This window comes from Triticum aestivum, chromosome 6A (genome assembly GCF_018294505.1).
Source record: "Triticum aestivum cultivar Chinese Spring chromosome 6A, IWGSC CS RefSeq v2.1, whole genome shotgun sequence".
Classification (NCBI taxonomy): domain Eukaryota; kingdom Viridiplantae; phylum Streptophyta; class Magnoliopsida; order Poales; family Poaceae; genus Triticum; species Triticum aestivum.
The window spans coordinates 6841074-6859527 of NC_057809.1; the positions used below are offsets into that span (position 1 = coordinate 6841074).

The window sequence follows — 18454 nt, forward strand, 5'->3', positions numbered from 1 at the left end:
TTTGTCAAAATATTATGTGATGTTTATGTATCACCAAGTGGTTGGGTTGCGAATTATTCTACTGAAATAGATCTGCAATTTGTCGCATGAGCCAGGTTGGGAAAATTATCCTCCTAAATTTTTTGTTAGTATGCGAAGTTACAAACAAGTTAACTTTATTGAATTTCCTTCTGTATAGGCATATATTTAATACTTCGTTTCGTAGGATATTCCATATAATTTGTGCTCTCTCTAAAGAATGTAAAAGTCTTAAGCAAGCATAAATCACTAAATGCACAACCTTCGACCACATGTTAGGTAGATTTTAACCTATTTGACTTCCAAATTTACACTTATGAGGGTAATACCAAGACAATATTCATTTTTTACATGTTCATTTACAAATTCATTTACATGTTCCCGCAAAGATCACAGTCTTGGAATTTTAGCAATAGAGGCAGCGATCTTACTTGTCTAACAGAGCTATGCAGCTGCTACACTGCTCATTTGTGGGAGCAGTATTGGTCAACTACGACCCTTGGGTGTACCCATAAAATAGAACGACGGTTGCATTTTATTACCTCTTAGGTCTTGCAGCTGCCTATTTTCATCTGAATATTTGTTTGTGAGAAAATAAATATTCTGAATAATTGCCTAAACCTATGTTGCTTTGATGGTGTCCATGGTAAGGAATTGCATGAGGTTCTGGCCATGGTTGTTGTTCTTATTCTATATTTTGTGCAAGATAAGAGAATTCTATAAATCTATATTTATCTATTAGGTAAATCACACTAAAACTACATTTATTTTTTATTTATCTGAGACATACGAAAATGTTGTGGAATGAACCAAGATTGTTATATATCCACTGCAATTGAAAAATCGAGACTGAATGATATTTATTTTTGAAATATTTTATTTTGAGAGAAATTTGTAATAACACTCAAGTACTTAACAAAAATCAGCAAAGTAGTCAGCAACAGTATACTATGATCACACAATTTTTCAAACTGGTAATAATCTCTTGCGGGTAGCATCCAGTAAGATTGCATCATTGTCCATCACTAGGTCACCATCTTCAGGTTTAGACTTAACACCAATCTCATTCATGCAAAAACTCTTGGTGCAATCAATTTCTCCCTTAACTGCATAAAAAATAAATTATCAAAATATTCAGAAATTTGGAACACACATACATATTTAACAGTGTAATCTAACATAAATGCTAACAATCAGTAATCTGAATTTCCTACTTCTGTTTTTTACAAGAAACATAATGAATACTAGCTCAGAATTTGCCTAAATCTTACGGGAAGTTAAATTTTACTTAAGCCCTGAATTCTGAAAAAGTTCAGGCTACACTGTGAACCTATCATACTCCAGTTGAGGGAGCTATCAGGTTTTAGATTAAGGAGCAGATAATGAAAGCTCTTAATGATTAGTAAAATTGTCGTTCAGCTGTGCTCACTCCCTTTGGTAAAATTTTGTATTAACACAAAGAAATCAAAAACTTACATTTTTGTGATTTGAAGACCCATTAATCCATTTGACTACCTGCATGGTTGTTCAGATAAAACAAAATAATGTTAAAATGTTACATAGATGCACACACATGCTACAGGTGTTAGTAAAAAAATTGCAGCAACGCTCTTGCCAAGGAAAGACACACGCGAATGGAGGTGAAGGGAGCCGAGAGAGACATCAAAGCGACAGGGCACGGTGGCAGCAAGGATGATGAGCTCAGATTAGGGTGGCAGAGGGAGCTAACAGTGAGCCTGAGGGTGGCTGATAAACATTGGCCCTCGAGAAGAAATTTCCCCAGTAGCTTCGGTTGAAAATGCACCCCGAATTAAAGGAAATGGATGTGAATGGTCGTTATGTTACTCCCATTAAAACTAAACGGTAAGATGGGACAAATACTACCCCCCCCCCCTAGTAGTAAATGGAATGGGGTGCAAGGGTACAGGAAAAATGGTCAAATTTGGAAAGGGACAATGAAACAAAAACATCCATGCAGGAAATATAGAAAACAGTACGTACCTAGTGCTTCATAAGGTTTTCTTATTCCTCCATAGTTAGCCCATGAGTCGTCCTGTCTGTCACTACACCACCTCCACCTGATGTGCCGGCTGTTTCAGAACTAGTGTTGGCCCAGTTTAAAAAACCTCTGTCAAGGTTTTGAGGATGCACTACACTGGCCTGACCAGCAGAAGCATCTGCACGCATTCCATGTTGTACTGGTGGTGCTAGGTTGGATAGCAATGACGCACTTACCATGCTTCCACTTGTTATAACTCCACCACGACCACCATTACCATTACCACAATTATTATCACTAGAATTACCGTGAGGATAACCATAAGATGTATTATTGCCATTACCATAATGCTGACCATAATCATTAGCACTGACAATACCATAATGATGATCATAACCATTTATGTCGCCAATGCCATTACCATGATAATAACCATGACCATAAGCAACACCTGCGCCAAGATTAGTTGTTTGGTTCCAATTTCCAAGAACGCCATAGTCAACTTGTGATGCACCACCGCTGAGCCAGCTGGTTTGGTTAATATCTCTTGCTCCCTGGGATCTCATATGGATTCTGTAACTCCCCTCACATTCTTGAGATTCCGAATAGTTCTTGGAAGTACTATTAGAATGTGATGGCCTAGAGCTTGGCATGGTTGATAACCCACCAGTACGGTGGTCGCTTCTGTATTTCTGAAATTTCAAATATTGTGAAAACATCAATAAATTGGTGCTTGGTTACAAGGGTACAATTTCTGATAATTTATGTCATGATCATATAAATTGGATCTGATAGTTGGTTTCAGATTGAAGAAACATCGACTAGGTAGTCTAAATCTTACCTGCAGATGGCTACTGACTTGAGCTGTAGTTACATATATGCCATCAATCTCCAAAAATTCTCTTATATTGTTGGGCGTGTCGTCTGTATTAGAAAAGAAACAAATATAACAAGTAGCCATAGCTTAGAAAGATAGAAAAATCACAAACACATGCTTTATTTATTTCAGGTCTATCATACTAAGTTCACCCTAAAATTCCCTTGACTATCCATGCCAATTGTAAGAAGAAATCATCTAAATGATCAGAGCTAGGAAAATAATGCAAATAAAGCATGCAACGAGTATTACATATGTCAAGGGATCATAGTTTTAAATAGCATGCTATCTCGGGATATAACAACACTATAGCATTTGGTGGGGCACAATTTAGCACTATTTAGCTAATTTGTTGTTATAATAAAATTAAAATATTAAAATATGCAATTGCACATGGAAAACTAAAATACTAAAATTTCAGCAACATACAAGCGTTCATAGAATCACAATATCATTTTGTTTATAATGTGATATAGAGGTAAAAATGCATGTTATGTGTTATCGTATTTATCTATATTTGTCCAAATACAGGCTTAAAATGATAAAGATATAGAATCAATGAATTTGTTATGCATTAATGGACTCGCAGATGATAAGTTATACATGGGGGAAAAGAAAAACTTTTCGGTTAAAAAATGAATAAATCATGTCAAATATAACATAATTTAGGTTGCATATACAGAGGTAATTAAAGGATAAAAATGTTCTACATGAACTAGACTTATTTCGTATTTGAGTAAACTGATTTTGCCTACGTGTGTTTGTGATAGATATTCTGGAAATGTATAACTAATTAGCTATAATGTTTTTGGACACTCTCTCTCTCTCTCTCTCTCCTTACAATAGCGTAATCCTCTATAATTCTCTATCAAACATACACAAATGCAACCTTTTTGCTAACTCCATTGTGCCTCCACTACCCCCCTACGTGAACCAACATGCGATTTGTAGTGCTAAAATCAATGCATTGCAATATTGGGGATGGCACCTCTCAAATTCAAGTTGTCTGGCCGGTTGACGCCAGCTTGTCATATCATTTTAGATGGAGCCACTTATGTGTTTAGGCATGGTCTACAAGGACGAACACATAGGGTGACAAGATTGAAGAGATTGGTTGATTACCACCTTACTTATATTATAAAAACTGTTCGATCTTAAAGATGTATATATTTTTGGGTGAGATGGCATTCAACCATTCTAGTCTTGGTACTCCAGTATGGTATAAATTATGTGTTCACCGCTCATCGCCCAATATCTAGAAGTCGAAGAATAGATATGGAAATCTCGACTCCCATTTCAATGAAGAAAGTAGGATAAGTTGGGAAGTTTCCCAAGTTCACACATGGCAATTCATCTCCATTGTCTACCTAGGTGAGGAGTATGTAGAAACTTTTTATGAACAACTGAACTGGCATAGGCAACACGAGAGGCTTTTTGTGGCCTACATACCATCACATGATTTCCATAACCCATGGTTCAACGTAATGCCTCCTAAAGTACCTCATATGGGAACCTTCAGGGCCGTATCTGAGAATTTGGGGGCCCAGTGCAAAATCAAAGTTCAGGTCCGGTCACTAAGAAAAAATCGTTCGGGAAAGAAGTTTTTTTTAATTTACCATATACGCAACACAATTTTTCTAAGATCTATGTGGTGCAAAAAAATGTGTAAAATTATGAATTAATATCTACCAATATGTATTTTAGTTGCAACGACCAATCTTTGTGGAACTTTTTCCACAAAATCTTCAAGTTCATCTCCATTGAAGAATTTCAAGCACAATTCTGAAGTGCTACATTTTAAAAATAATTCCCCTCCTTTTCATTTTCTTAAAATGAAAGCACCAAAAATGACTGTGGTCCTTTGGTAGTTGAAGTGATATTGTACTAACAATTTAGAAAAAAAATCACATCAACAAGTAGTCCCATCAATGCTGCCATTGAGAAGTCCAAAGGCAAAGAGTGAAAAAGGCATGCGTCTCCCAGAAAGTAATCAAAGGAGAGAAGACCAAAAGACCTGTCCAGATTTATCAAGGAGTAAATACTCTCAATAGCTAGTGCGTTGTGTTCCGGAGTGAATTGGCTAATTTCTTCATGTACAGATGGCTGTAGTAAAAACTAATTTGGGGCCCCATTTTCTTGGGGGGGGGCCTGTCCAGTTGCACATCCTGCACATGTGCCCCGTACGGGCTTCCAAACCTTCATGATTTGTCGAAACCAATGCATAGTTCTTGTTAGATGAATCTACTTGTGATATTAGATGTAGTTCGAAGGTGGAAGCATGGTTTCCATGAGATAGAGGACAAAATTCATAACAATTCTTGCACAATTCTAACCATTTGTGGATCTTGAAGAGGTATCTATTTTAGATGATAATGTATTGAACTAATGGTGCGTCATGTTTCCACCCAATGGTAGAATTTTGAGTGTTTGTATCTAAACACTCTATATGACAAACATGTAGGATAGACATTGGAGACCCTGCTCCCATTGCAATGAAGAAAGTATTATGTATAGGGTAGCTGCCACGGCTCACATCAAGGGTATCACACGAATTGTTGACTTGGGCAAGGATTGGCACTTTAATAAGTTCTAAAATGGCATGTAAACTAGAACATAAATGACTTCCCAATATAAGTGAACCATGATATGATATCCCGTGCTCATGCCTTTATCCGATGTAATGCTATTTGCCACCTCTCATGCACAAACTATTGGTACCATGCTGAAGCCAACAAGTTGAGTACTTTTAGGAAAACCTCCTCATGAGATTTGACATGTCCCAAATGTTGGAACATAGGGGTAAAATGATGGAAGGGAAAGATTTCATATCATTTATGTATACATTCTTATAAAACAGTAGATCTTAACAAGATATCCACTTCTTGTGAATGCTAGTATATTGTTGATAACTCATGGTACCACATACACATGGTATATAACTGAGCTTACTCTAACCAACACTTTCTGTGGAAAAGTTGGACGAAATATAATGAAGCCCCGATGGGCTTGTCAATGAACAAAGTGGTGCAAGCAAGGAAGCTGCCTTTGTTCACTCCAAGGTTGTCACTTGTATTGTCGATATAGGTGACGAAGAGGTCATAGATGGGCAAAGTTGATACCATTTTAATATCTATTCAAATATATTGTATGGTAAGAGGTGTATATTTTTATTTATATGTTATATCTATATTATTAGTACCGCATTGTACCACCCAAATATGGTAGGAAGTTCGTATTCGTTACATAGTGACTACCTCGGCAAGGTGGGGGCATATAGTAGAGGTTTGATAGATACTTGTCAATGAAGAAAGCTAGGATAATCAAGTTAGGTACCCAAAGAATACCCCAAGTGTGTCATTGCAATTGTCGTTGTAGGTCGTAGACACTTTCATAAGTTACCAATGTAGTGTAGCCTTGGTAACATTAGTGGCTTCATTATATTTTAAGACCATTGGATTGAATACTCGGATATTTTAGTCTTTTATTTGATTTAACTTGCTCATTGTCTCCCATGTGCGAGCCTCCTTGTCGAAGCTAGTGACTTGAATGTTTTAATAGAAGCAAATTATCTATTTATTCATGGTTTGACCATGGGAATGTAGATGAAGTGTGATAGACAGAGAAATTTGGTAGCAAATCTTCTGCTATTCCAACTGATGGTGAAGTTGTAATAAATGTATATTATTAGTTTTGAATGTAGTCGGTAGTAGTACAATGGAAGTGCATTCACCTGACAAAATTTTCCATGAGAAAGGCACATGGTAGAGATTGGATTATTAAATTCCGTTGCAATGAACATACTAGTACAAGACTAGGATGTTGTGTAGGTTTTCCTCGAGGAGATCAAGACAATGTTGACTTAGGCGAGTATAGTATCACAGGAACTTGTAGAAGCTACGGAAAATGAGTAATTAACCATCACACCCTAGTAATATCTCGAGATATATGAGCTTAAACTTTTATGATATAATGTACTACAAGATTTCCTCGATGTACTGACACATGTTGACTATCAGGCATGAACCATTTGGGGCCATGCTGATTATAACACATCGAATACTTTTGGAGGAAGCTACTTGTGTTGGTAGAATGGGTCTCCCAGTGTGGATATATGGGAAACTAGATTAAGGTTCAAAGTTCATATATAACGGTAGTGTACTCCAACTGAAGGTGTGTCCTTAAGATATATCTATTTTAGGTGAGAATGTACTATACTTCTGGTACCTTATCATACCATCCAAAGTATGGTCAAAAATTATGTGTGTTTTCAAATGATGGGTCCATGCTGAATAAAATATATTGAATTCTTTGAAACTAAATTATTTGTATAGAAATGATCTAAAAGTCGAATCACATGGGCTACAACACTTTCGGAAGAGTATTCGTAACAATGGTACATCTATGAATCCAAGAGAAATCTTGAAGCGATATCTAATTTAGGTATTGAAAGATGGTACCTCGTGGCACCACCGAAAGGTGGTAAGAAAACTCAGTTAACTGTTAACAAACTAATAGTTGCCAACAAAAGTAGAGAGTCAAACACAACACGTCTGCCACTATATAGAGTTTCCCATGTATCTTCATATACTCCTTATGTGTGTGAGCCAAACTCAACCGTACCACCTTAGAATTAATAACCACCTTTGAGGTGTGCTCATGGAGCTAGACCTTCCCACTCTTGCCAAGGCTCCACCATGGCATGGTTCATTGCTGCTCACACATGAACTTGTGCTACTCATGATACTAATGGGCATGGGTCCAAGTGGAAGGAACACCAACCCCAAGCATTGACATCGGTCTTCGTGCTCACTGATATAGTAATATTGGGGTCTTCATGTTCAAATTTATTGTTCCTATATTGCCTTCAAGAACATATTTTTGTTGCTGTGCAATCTTAAGACTATCCAATGGTGATATTCATTGCATTGTGATGAGTTTCTTGTTCTAGGTATGGTCTCTTGCATCATCTTTGATCTTCGATCTTCGATGATACATGTGAAACACCTCCCTACACTGCATGTGATTGTTCTTGTGGTGGTGGCTGCCATGTCCATCGTCTAGGCAATCCTTTATCATGTACAACCTCAGCCCTCCTTAATTAGACATTTGTAAAGTTGTAACATTTGCATGCTTTTATTATGAGATTTTTTTACCATACCCCGTACTAGTAGGGAACTGAATGGTACACATATAATTCCATCGTTGATTTATTAGGGAGTTGTAATAAGTGTATATTACTTGTTCCGCATGTACTAGATTAATAGTATAGTGGAAGTGCATTCACCCCAAAAAGTTTTCCATGGCAAGGTCAAATGATAGAGACTGGATTATTAAATTCCATTGCAATGAAGAAAGTAGCACAAGACTAGGATATTGCATAGGCTTGCCCTGAGGAGATCAGTCCAATATTGACTTAGGCGAGTACAAGGTCATAGGAACATTTAGAAGCTGTGGAACATGAGTAATTAACCATCACCCCCACAAAAAAAGCGAGTAATTAACCATCACCCGCACTAGTAATATCTTGAGATATACAAACTTAAATATTTACGACATAATGTAGTACAGGTTTTCCTTGACGTACTAACAAATGTTGACTCTCATGTACGAACCATTTGGGGTCATGCTTATTGTATCACATGGAATACTTTTAGAGGAAGCTATTTGTGTTGGTACAATAGGTCCCCGAGCATGGATATATGGGCAACTGCGTTAAGGGTAAAAGTTCATATACAGTAATAGTGTACTCCATCAGAAGGTGTATCCTTAAGAGGTATCTATTTTAGGTGAGAATGTACTATACTTCTAGTACCCTATTGTACCATCCAAAATATGGTAGAAAATTGTGTTTGTTTTGAAATGATGGGTCCATGATGAATCAAATGTATTGAATCCTTTGAAACTAAATTATGTGTATATAGAAATGGTTTAAAAGTGGAATCATATGGGCTGCAAGACTTTGGGAGAAGTATTCAGAAAAATGGTACATCTATGAATCGAAGATGGGTCTTAAAGAGATATCTGCTTTAGGTATTGAAAGCTGGTACGTCATGGCACCACCCAAAGGTGGTAATAAAAATCATGTTAGCTGTTAACAACTAATAGTCTCCCAAGAAAAGTATAGAAAGTTAAACTCAAAACGCCTGCCACTATATAAAATTTCGAATGTCCCTTCATATACTCCTTATGTGTGTGTGCCAAACTCAATGGAACCACCATAGAATCAATAACCTCCTTTGAGGTGTGCTCATGGAGCTACACCTTCCCACTCATGCCCAGGTTCCACTATGGCATGGTTCTTTGTTGCTCACACATGAGCTTGTTCTACCCGTGATACTAATGGTATGGTTCCCAAACATTGACATTGGTCTTTGTGCTCGTTGTTGTAGTAATATTGTGGGGCAGTACCATAGGGTGTCGTCATTTTCAAATTTCTTGCTCCTAATTTGTCTTTAAGAACATCTTTTTGTTGTTGTGCAAGCTCAAGTCTATACGACGGCAATATTCCTTCCATTGTACTGAGTTTCATGTTCTAGGTGTGGGCTCTTGCTTCATTTTTTATCTTTGATATTCCTTGCATGTGAAATAACTCCCTTCACTACATGTGATTGTTCTTGTGGTGATGGTTGCCATGTTCACCATCTAGGTAGTGTTTTGCCATGTACAACCTCCACCCTCCTTAACTTTATCAATTTGTAAAGTTATAACATCTACATGCTTTTATTATGAGTTTTTTTACCATCCCCCTACCGCTAGGGGAATAGAGCGGTACACATCTAATCTCACCATTGATTTATTAGGAAAATCTAGAACTTTCCTATTTTTCATAGCAAACAAATTTCTTCTTTTGGAAAGGCCTAATGAGAAATTTCAGCCCATAATGTACATACACGGAAAAAACCTCAATCTCCTCTTTTCATCATCCTTGTGCTAGTTTTCTCTATCCATCTAGCTCCCACCGTGCTCACCTAGTCGCCATTCCCACCGCGGTGTCGCACGTCTGCGATCCCGTTGACGCCATAGGCTGGCACAACCATGACCTCACGACCATGTTGCACGTTCATGACCTTGTTATCTGTTAAGGGTTCAATTATCTAAGCTCCAGTTGTATTATTGCAACGTAGATAATGTGTGGCATTCAAAATTTTCTCCTGGTGATAGCTACCACAACTACCAAGCCATCAATGAATTTCAAGCCTTCATTAATATACAACTAAAATTTTGGATGTGAATTGAGCATAGCCAATCTACAAAGGGGAACAGTAAAATTTCTAATGTACAAATTCTCCAACAATTCGATCTTATGCTTAGTAACAAGTAAATGGATGAATCCAGCTCATGATCCTAGACATCATCAGTGAGCTTGTCACTTGTTATGTTGATGCATGTGTAGCAGGTCCTTGGTAGCAGCCATGTAGCACCTCCACTAAAATCAGCACACAAGAGGCCATTGGTAACCCGAAGTGAGTTGGCCTCCAAGAGTGGTGATGGCACTGTGAACCACGTCATGGCGGTCATGACTCCCTTAGCACATGTCGCCTACATCATGCCCATGTGTCATTGCGGGGATGAGATACTTTCTATGTAGCTTCCTCCTTGATGACGAAAAGTTTCTCATCTACGAAAATGAGGTAGCCCATTACCAAAAATGAAGAAGTAGAATTGGTGTGTCACCTTGATTAGTTAGCAGGCCAAAAACTTGATCTTCCCAAACTGCCCTCAAATCACATATATTGCTTGCAACGAACAAGTAACGCACCCTCTCCTTGTAACCCAATTCCACAAATATACATCACATTTGGCAGTTTGATCTCCACGATTGGATGGCATATTCATTACAAGGTACCATGAGCATTGTACTGTAAGGTCACAACCTATGTATCTTGACTAGTGACCTCGTAAAAGAGATGTCAAGGGTGTAGTGTTGTAATGCTTTGAAGTAATGTATTCAGATTGAAATCCTTTCTCCATGGTGATCTTCTTGAAAAAACTAGACTCTTGTGGCTTGCAAGAAGAGATGACTAACACATAGACATGCCTTATTTGAGAATTAGAGTAGTTCGTATAAATAATTGAACTTCTAATCAAATAGAAGATATTCAATAAGAGTTTTATTTGAAAGGTCGTGAGGGGGAAAGCCGAAATGAACATTTTCATTAGTCGTAATCATGGCAGAACATCAGACCTATAGGGTTTTAGGATGCTGACAAGCGAGCAGGTGCCAGGGCAATGAACGGTGCACTAGGGCAAGGAAGCGAAGCACTGCACCCAAAATTCCTAGACACAACAGGACATCGGTGGCGATGTTGCACACAACAATAGAGAGGGGAGCAAGCTAGTCGCGGAACACCTTGGCGTTTCGGCTCACCCAAATATTCTAGAGGATTGCGAGGCAGACTATGGAGTATACGACAGGGTGATCCGAGAGGTCAAGGGTGCTGACGAGGCGCACTACCTCCACTGTGGTGGCAATAGGGATGGCCAGCGGCCAATGGGTATGAATGCATGCCTTGAGCAGGTGCTTCAGGGTTTCTTCACCACTTCAAAAGACATATGTTGCATTGGAAATGATTTTGCCATGGTGGAGATGAGAAGTCGCTGATAATGGAAAAACCAACGGAAGAATTTACATTTCTAGGGGCGTACCTGTGCTTAACTGATACACATCATGTGTTGTGAATGGGGCACTGGAGGGGCATATGACGCGGCGGTCCGACACCCTAGGCGAGAGTGACATCTTCCCCAACTCGGCATGCAAGATGCCAAGCTTGGCGCGCATGGCTGCGGAAAAAATGGGCAGCAAGTGGTCTTCAATACACATGAGGATAGCCACAATGCATGCTTTTGGGGGATAGGGTGCAAGAAGTGAACAGGGAAACGAGCCTCCAGAGTATCCTCAGCACACCATAAGTCACTCTAGAAAGCCATGCGCTTCGCATCTCCAACTATATAGATGGTTTAGTCACGAGAACGTGGCAGCAACACCAGTAACGCATTACAGGTAGAAGTGTCCATGTGATTGGATTCGCCTAGATCACGTGAGTCCAACCACCTATAGTGCTCCCTGAACCATACATCCCACATCATGGAACGTGAGGCATGAATGAGGGCGAGGAGTTTCATGAGAAGGCAGGCATTCTGTAGATGTAGGTCACACACGCCCAGCCTGCCATGCTGGCAAGGGTCGTGGATTTCCGTCGAGATGACATTGCACTTGGCACAAGGTACACTAGTGTCATTTTACTAGAACATGGACTGGTATCACTTCACGAAGGTGGCAAGCAAGCCCTTGACAAGCTACATCGACTGCATGATGTAGGTGGGTAGGGTGGTGAGGATGGCGTCGACAAGATTACCCTTGTCAACCAAGGAGAGCGGTGTGCCATACAACCAAGTGAGCCATTTGTCTACACGGACACTGAGATGGCTAAGGTCGATGATGCGGAGCTTGAGGGAAGTGGGCGGAAGACCAAGTCTATTGCAGGAAGCTAGAAACCGGACAACCAAAGACAAAAAGCTAGTTGTTCGGAAATTTCCGATGCAGCGTTGAGAGGAACGAACATGCAATTATCAAAGTTGAGGGTGAGGCCAGTGATTTCCGTGAAGATGTATTTCACATATTGCAACACTGGGCATGCCACCAAATGGGACGAGGGGGTGGAGGTGGCGGTTGTTGGCACCAATGGTGAGAAAGAGGCACTTGAGAACATACACAACTAGGATGAAGAGGTAGGGGACACGTGATCCCTTGATGAATACCTTTTCAGTAGGCGATCCAATTGCCCGGGACACCATTTGAGGACGACTGTGGACCGGCTCAATCTGTTGAGGTCCTAAACCCACCATCGCCAGCAGGAAGGGTGACCAGGTGCCACCCAGGAAATGGAACTGAGCACTTTTTTGAAGTGAATCTTGAGCACCACTTCCAGCACACCATGCTTCTGGAAGTATTGGGCGATCTCTGCTGTGAGGATGAAATTTTCAAACATTCCACGTCTACCCAGAAAGCATGTTTGCTTAAAATGCACAAGGAAAGAGATGAGAGGCTCCCGGTGAGACATCATGACTCACGGCGACGTCTTCGAGGGCGGCATTGAAACAAAATGTGACAGAAATTTTCCAGAGAGGTGGGAGCATCCACCTTGCGTAGGAGGGCAATGAAGGATATGTTGATGCCGGATAATAAGCCTCATGATTGTGGAACCATTTTGCGAGGGTGATAACATCGGGGACAAAGAACCCCTATGCATGCTTGAGAAAAATTGAACCAAACACGTAAGGCCTCGCGTAGTCATAGGCCGGCCTTGAGCTTGGAGGCAGAGAGCAGATACATGAGCAACGCCGCCTGGAAGGCATCAAAGAGAGTGTCTGCCATGAAGAGCAGGGGGGTTATGAAGGGTGCATGTCGTGTCATGATGGGCGCGGTGCTTGACTCCATTACGATCGAGGAAGGCAGTCTGATTTTTGTGGAATAAAGCTGACACATGGGCATTAAGAAGTTTGATTTCTCATCCCCAAATTTGCAAAAATAGATCTTGCTCCTCTACCACCAAAAATCCACAAAGCGGTGTTCATGGAGGGCAAGGGAGTGTTGCACGAGGGAGAGTGCAAGAGCAACTTAGGGTCAGAGAGAGCATGTCTCTCCTCCAGGCGGTCAAGTAAAAGGGCCTTGATGTGTCAGTTCTTCACGATGACATCGAGGTAAGAAAATTGGTCCGCTGCAGGTCATGGACTCTGCCAAAGTGGCTGTAGTGGCAGCAGAGACAACCACGTTGAGACACAAGGTACCCAGCTTATTATTCACTGAACCTGAAGATGGTAGCACATGGAACCACCATAGTAGTGGTGGGGATCATAGGGATGTGGCCGAAGGCAAGGGGCGGAATGGAGGTGATGGCAGAGTTTGGCTTGATCGAGCACCAATCGTTGTTTACAAGGAACATATCCATCTTCACGAGTAGGGGGCGGGGGGCTACTGATTTCACCAAGTTTTGAGGCAGACGAACAAAGGTAGCTTGACTATAGCAGTGGTGTTGATCTAATCATTGAAGTGAGGGCGTCGGTGGCCATTGAAGTTGTCATTTTTCTGCACTATAGGGTCGCAGACGAAGTTAAAATTGCCCACCAGGGCCCACGGGTTGCCGATGGCGTTGACCATAGCGGCAATATTCTCCAAAACACTTATCTCTCCAAAATTGGTGTGAGGTAAATCAGTGTGAGGTAAGCCAATCTAGAATTTCGGTGCACTGATACGCAACGGGAGGTTGCGGTGATCAAAGAAGGGGGGGAGCCAAAGCATGGCCAGGACGTCAAAACCAGATGGGCCAACGAGGGAGAGAAGATGCTCCTGGACGAACCCCTGGAAGGGAGGTACCGACTGGGCCATTAAGCATAGGTTGGTGGTCAAACAATCGGACATGGACAACCAAGGAGGACAGGAATGGGCGGTGAAGCCAAAGCGAGTGGATTAGGGATGTGGCAAGGGCCCCGGGAGCAAGGGAAGCACTGAGAGAGAGCACATGCGGCCCAAGGGGGGGGGGGTGGAGGGGGAGGGCCGACAGGAAAGGGACGACGAGGTGTTACAACCCAAGTCGAGAGAACTACCTAACAGAGCCATCATCTCCTCCAATGAAACATATCTCATCGATTCAGTATGAGTTACCATGCTGCGACTACTAATGAAATAATTATGGTCATCCAACCAAGCTTGAATATATCCAAGCCTACAATCCCATACTACTCATATGGATCACCAGGGCCTGGCCCATAGGTATGCGGACTATGCGGCCCGCATAGGGCCCATAATTTTTGGGCCCCCAAAATTATTATACATGCCTAGTATTTCTCAAAAGAAAAAATTGTTTCAGAGCACTAGCCACTAGGCCTCACATGGCGCTGACCGCTAGCGCTCCGCGTGAGTCGAGGCATGGATCCAGGCTGCTGCTCGATCATTCACGATTGGAAAGACGGAAATGGGATGTGGGTCCCTAAAAAAGAAACGGGATCGTGGACTCGATCGATTGCAAAAGCCAAAAGGCAAAACCGCAAAAGCAGTCACGATGGCGTTGTTAGGGCATCTTCAGCCGCGCCTCCAACAAGCCCTCCCCAGACGATTTTGCCGCGCCGGCGCCAAAAAAAGGCCCGAGTCGCGCCCCCAGAAACTCGTTTTTCGCCGACTCGGGTCAAAACTGGTGCCGGCGGACCCAGGCCGAACCCGGCGCCCTAGAGGCGCTTGGGGAGCCGGCACAAGCGAAAAAGGCGCGTGGGCCCGCCCTGGAGGCGACCCGAGGGCCTTTTCTCGCCGTTTCTTGACGCTTTTCCCTCGCATCTCTCCCGCTCGCTCGCCTTTCTCCCGCCATTCTCCCTCTTTCTCCCGCCAAACCCCCTCCCGCTCGCCTTCCAGTCGCCGCCATGCCGCGCGCGGTGGCAAACGCGACTGGCGCCGTGGTCCAGCCGAAGCAGAGGAAGCCGAGGGCGCCGCCATCGAAGCCACCGGGCCTGTCGAACGCCGAGTGGAGGGTGGAAGTTCAGCGGCGCGAAGCAGTCACCGCCGACAACGCTGACGACGCCGACGACGCCCACGACCACACGGACGCCAAGCCCGAACGACGCCTCTACGTCGCCGCCCAGCAGTGCCGAAGCCGCGCCGACACAACCCAGCACCGAAGCAGCTCCTACACCGCCGAGCCCGCGCACGCCGACTTCGCCAACGCCTGGAGCCGACCCCGCCGAGTGAATCATTGCGCACGCGAACTTACGGCGGCGGCACTCTGTTTTTTGTAACGCCAGACTACGTCCGATCGCCGGATTTGCGGCGTCTTTTGAGAGCGGGAACGACCAAGTTTAAATTTCCTGCATCCTGGGGCCGGCGCGTGGGGGCGTGACTGGGCGCTAGGTCGCCCCCAGGGGCCGAACTAGCGTCGGCACACTCCCAGGCCGCTCTATTTAGACGCCTTGGGGGCCGAACGGCTAGAGATGCCCTTATAGCCTGCGTACAGGAAATGGGATCGCCGCCTTCGTCTCGTCGGATGGATCGGCAAGAAATTCAGGCCGCTGCGCTGTTGACTTCCTGCATGCAACTTCCAGAATCATCACCTCGTCGGATCGACCAGCGACCGACTCCAGGTGCTTCATGCTTTCATCCTTCGGGTGCTTCACAACTTCAAAACAGATAGTCTGCTGCTAGCGAGATATATATATACACTCTAGTTGCTCCTTAGTTTGTTTTTTCTAGTAAGATAGGGCCCTTTTTTTTGGTTTTGCATAGGGCCCCTTAGTTTCGCATAGGGCCCCGAAATTTGCCGGTCCGGCCCTGTGCATCACATACATAGAAGCTGTCTTTTTTATATACAGCTTGCTCAAAAGAGAGCACTCTCAATAACGAGCTACTGGTGATTATCACCGGTCCCTACCCCGAGAGAGACCACTCAATAGAGTTAACAGATCGTAGAAAAGAGTTGACACGCATGTCTATCTAGTATTACATTAAAACAAAGGTGCAGATGCTTGCATATGCAGCTTATAGTACTACTAAAACATATAGTGAGCACTCATTAAAAATAGACTATGTAGCATGCTCCATTTATTAATAACAAAACAGCTAAGCATGGAGAAATAAAAAAGGTCCACAGGTAGGTATCATGTATTTGACCATGCATGCATTTCGTATGTATCTCACGCACCTCCTGTTGTCTTTAGCTGGGTGACCGCATTGACGAACAATTCGTGCATCTCTGCAGTCCACTCGAGCTTTTTCTTCTTTGTGGTCCCTAGCTGCAGTCCGCCCTCGGAGGCCCCCTTGCCCTTGTTGGAATCGTTCACTCCTTGCCCTCTCTTCCTCTGCGAGTCATCCAGATGAACGCCCAGACTGTGGTGAGGGTTAGCGTTTGCCGTGGCAGCGGCGGCGGCATTGAGCCTCCATCGCACAACGTGCTGCCAGAGGAAGTATATCTGCGTGTCGCGTAGGGGCTTCTCCAGCAAGTAGCAAGCGCCCCCCTGATTTCCCCTTATTCTCGTCTCCATGCTCTCTTCGCCCGAGAACACTGCACAAAAGTGTGCCGGCACATCTATCAGATCTATACCTACAAACAAGGTAGAACATGGAGATATGTGTGACATGTTCGAGGGCTCACTGAGTACGACTGGGTAACGTTTCCCGAGACGCTTGAGGAGGCCCAAGCCGTCCATCCCTCGCCCCCGGGTCTGCACGACCGTCATGATGAAGTCGGTCATGTTCGGGTTCTTCTCCACCTCCCTCACCGCATCTGCTGGTGACGGCTTGGCCGTCACTGCACGGATCGTGGTGGCCGTCGGTCAGGAAACGAAGACCAAACTGTGGCCAAGAGATGCAAGATGGACGGACCGGACGATGACGTACCTTCGTAGCCGCAGCGCCGAAGCATCTGCGTCAAGGAATGGAGGTAGATGGGGTCGTCGTCCACGGCAAGGACCTTCAACCCCTCCGTCTCCATCAATTCGTCGGTGGCCATGTCCTGGTCGCCGTTCGCCATTGCCGCCGCGTGCGCGTCAAACTCGTGCTCGTCAGCGCGGAGCGTGCTGTGGCCTAGAGAGTGAGGAGCGTTGTGAGAGTTCTGAGCAAGCTCTCGCCTAGAGAAGTAGAGAGTTCAGAGCGTGGTGAGAGACGAGGGTGTCCAATCAAGCAGACACGTGTACGCTCTACCACTCATCTGCATTGGTACCTGCCACTGCCAGCACGAAGAGACAAAACTTTACAGCAGCACCAGCATGAAGAGACAAAACCTTACAGCAGCACCATGAATACAAGCTAGCATGCACAGCCGTTACAGTCAAACACGTAAAGCATGCAACCAACGATCTGTATTCGTAATTATTATTACATAATTAAAACAAAAGCAAAAAAAGGCCAGGCGGTGCATCCACAAACACTAAAATATCTACACTACTAATTTTTTTGTATTAATCAGCCAAGATTTTTAAGAGATTCAAAACCTACATTAACCATGGTCTGGACACGTGCCTTGGGCATACCCCGTCATTTCTTCAAAAATGTGTTGCATCTCCAATGAAAATTGTTCCATGCCAGAGGAGAAGACCACATGGTCTCCTTTGAGCGGGAGAAGTCCGATGTGTGTGCTACAGGACCCATGTTTTGTGATCGAGATCACACGAAGCATGTCCAGTCTTGCGGATGATAGATGTACCACTAGAGGCTAGAACCAGTGATGTGGGCACGAATTTTAAGCGTAAAGCACCCAACCGTCTGTACTACTAATATTCTTACATTATTAAAACAAAAGCAAAAGAAGCCACATGGCGCATCTACATATAGTAAAATATCTATATTATTAAATAATTGTATTAGTCAGCCAAGATTAAAAAGAAAGAAAATTCCTTGCTATACCCCCCCCCCCCCCCCCCCCCCCAAAAAAATTGAAAAACCAAGATTGTATTGTCCCGTCCTTACTTCCAAAATGTGCCGCAACTCCAACCAAACAGGTGCCATGTGAGAGTAGAAGACCACGGGAATCCTTCAATCCAGAGAAGTCCAATGTGCTTGTGCTACATGACCCACGTTCCAT

General features: G+C 43.2%; 1 protein-coding gene across 1 annotated transcript; it reads right to left on the reverse strand.

Annotated features, from left to right (window-relative positions):
* Positions 1–872: 872 nt before the first annotated feature.
* LOC123129929 (two-component response regulator ORR27-like) lies at positions 873–17478 on the reverse strand. The gene is made up of 7 exons (XM_044549894.1): positions 17272–17478; positions 17027–17182; positions 16577–16936; positions 2859–2941; positions 2020–2709; positions 1495–1533; positions 873–1124 (listed from the first exon to the last, which is right to left on the reverse strand). The coding sequence occupies exons 1-5, from the start codon at positions 17402–17404 to the stop codon at positions 2041–2043; spliced, it is 1401 nt and encodes a 466-aa protein (XP_044405829.1). The 5' UTR covers positions 17405–17478; the 3' UTR covers positions 873–1124; positions 1495–1533; positions 2020–2040.
* Positions 17479–18454: the final 976 nt, after the last annotated feature.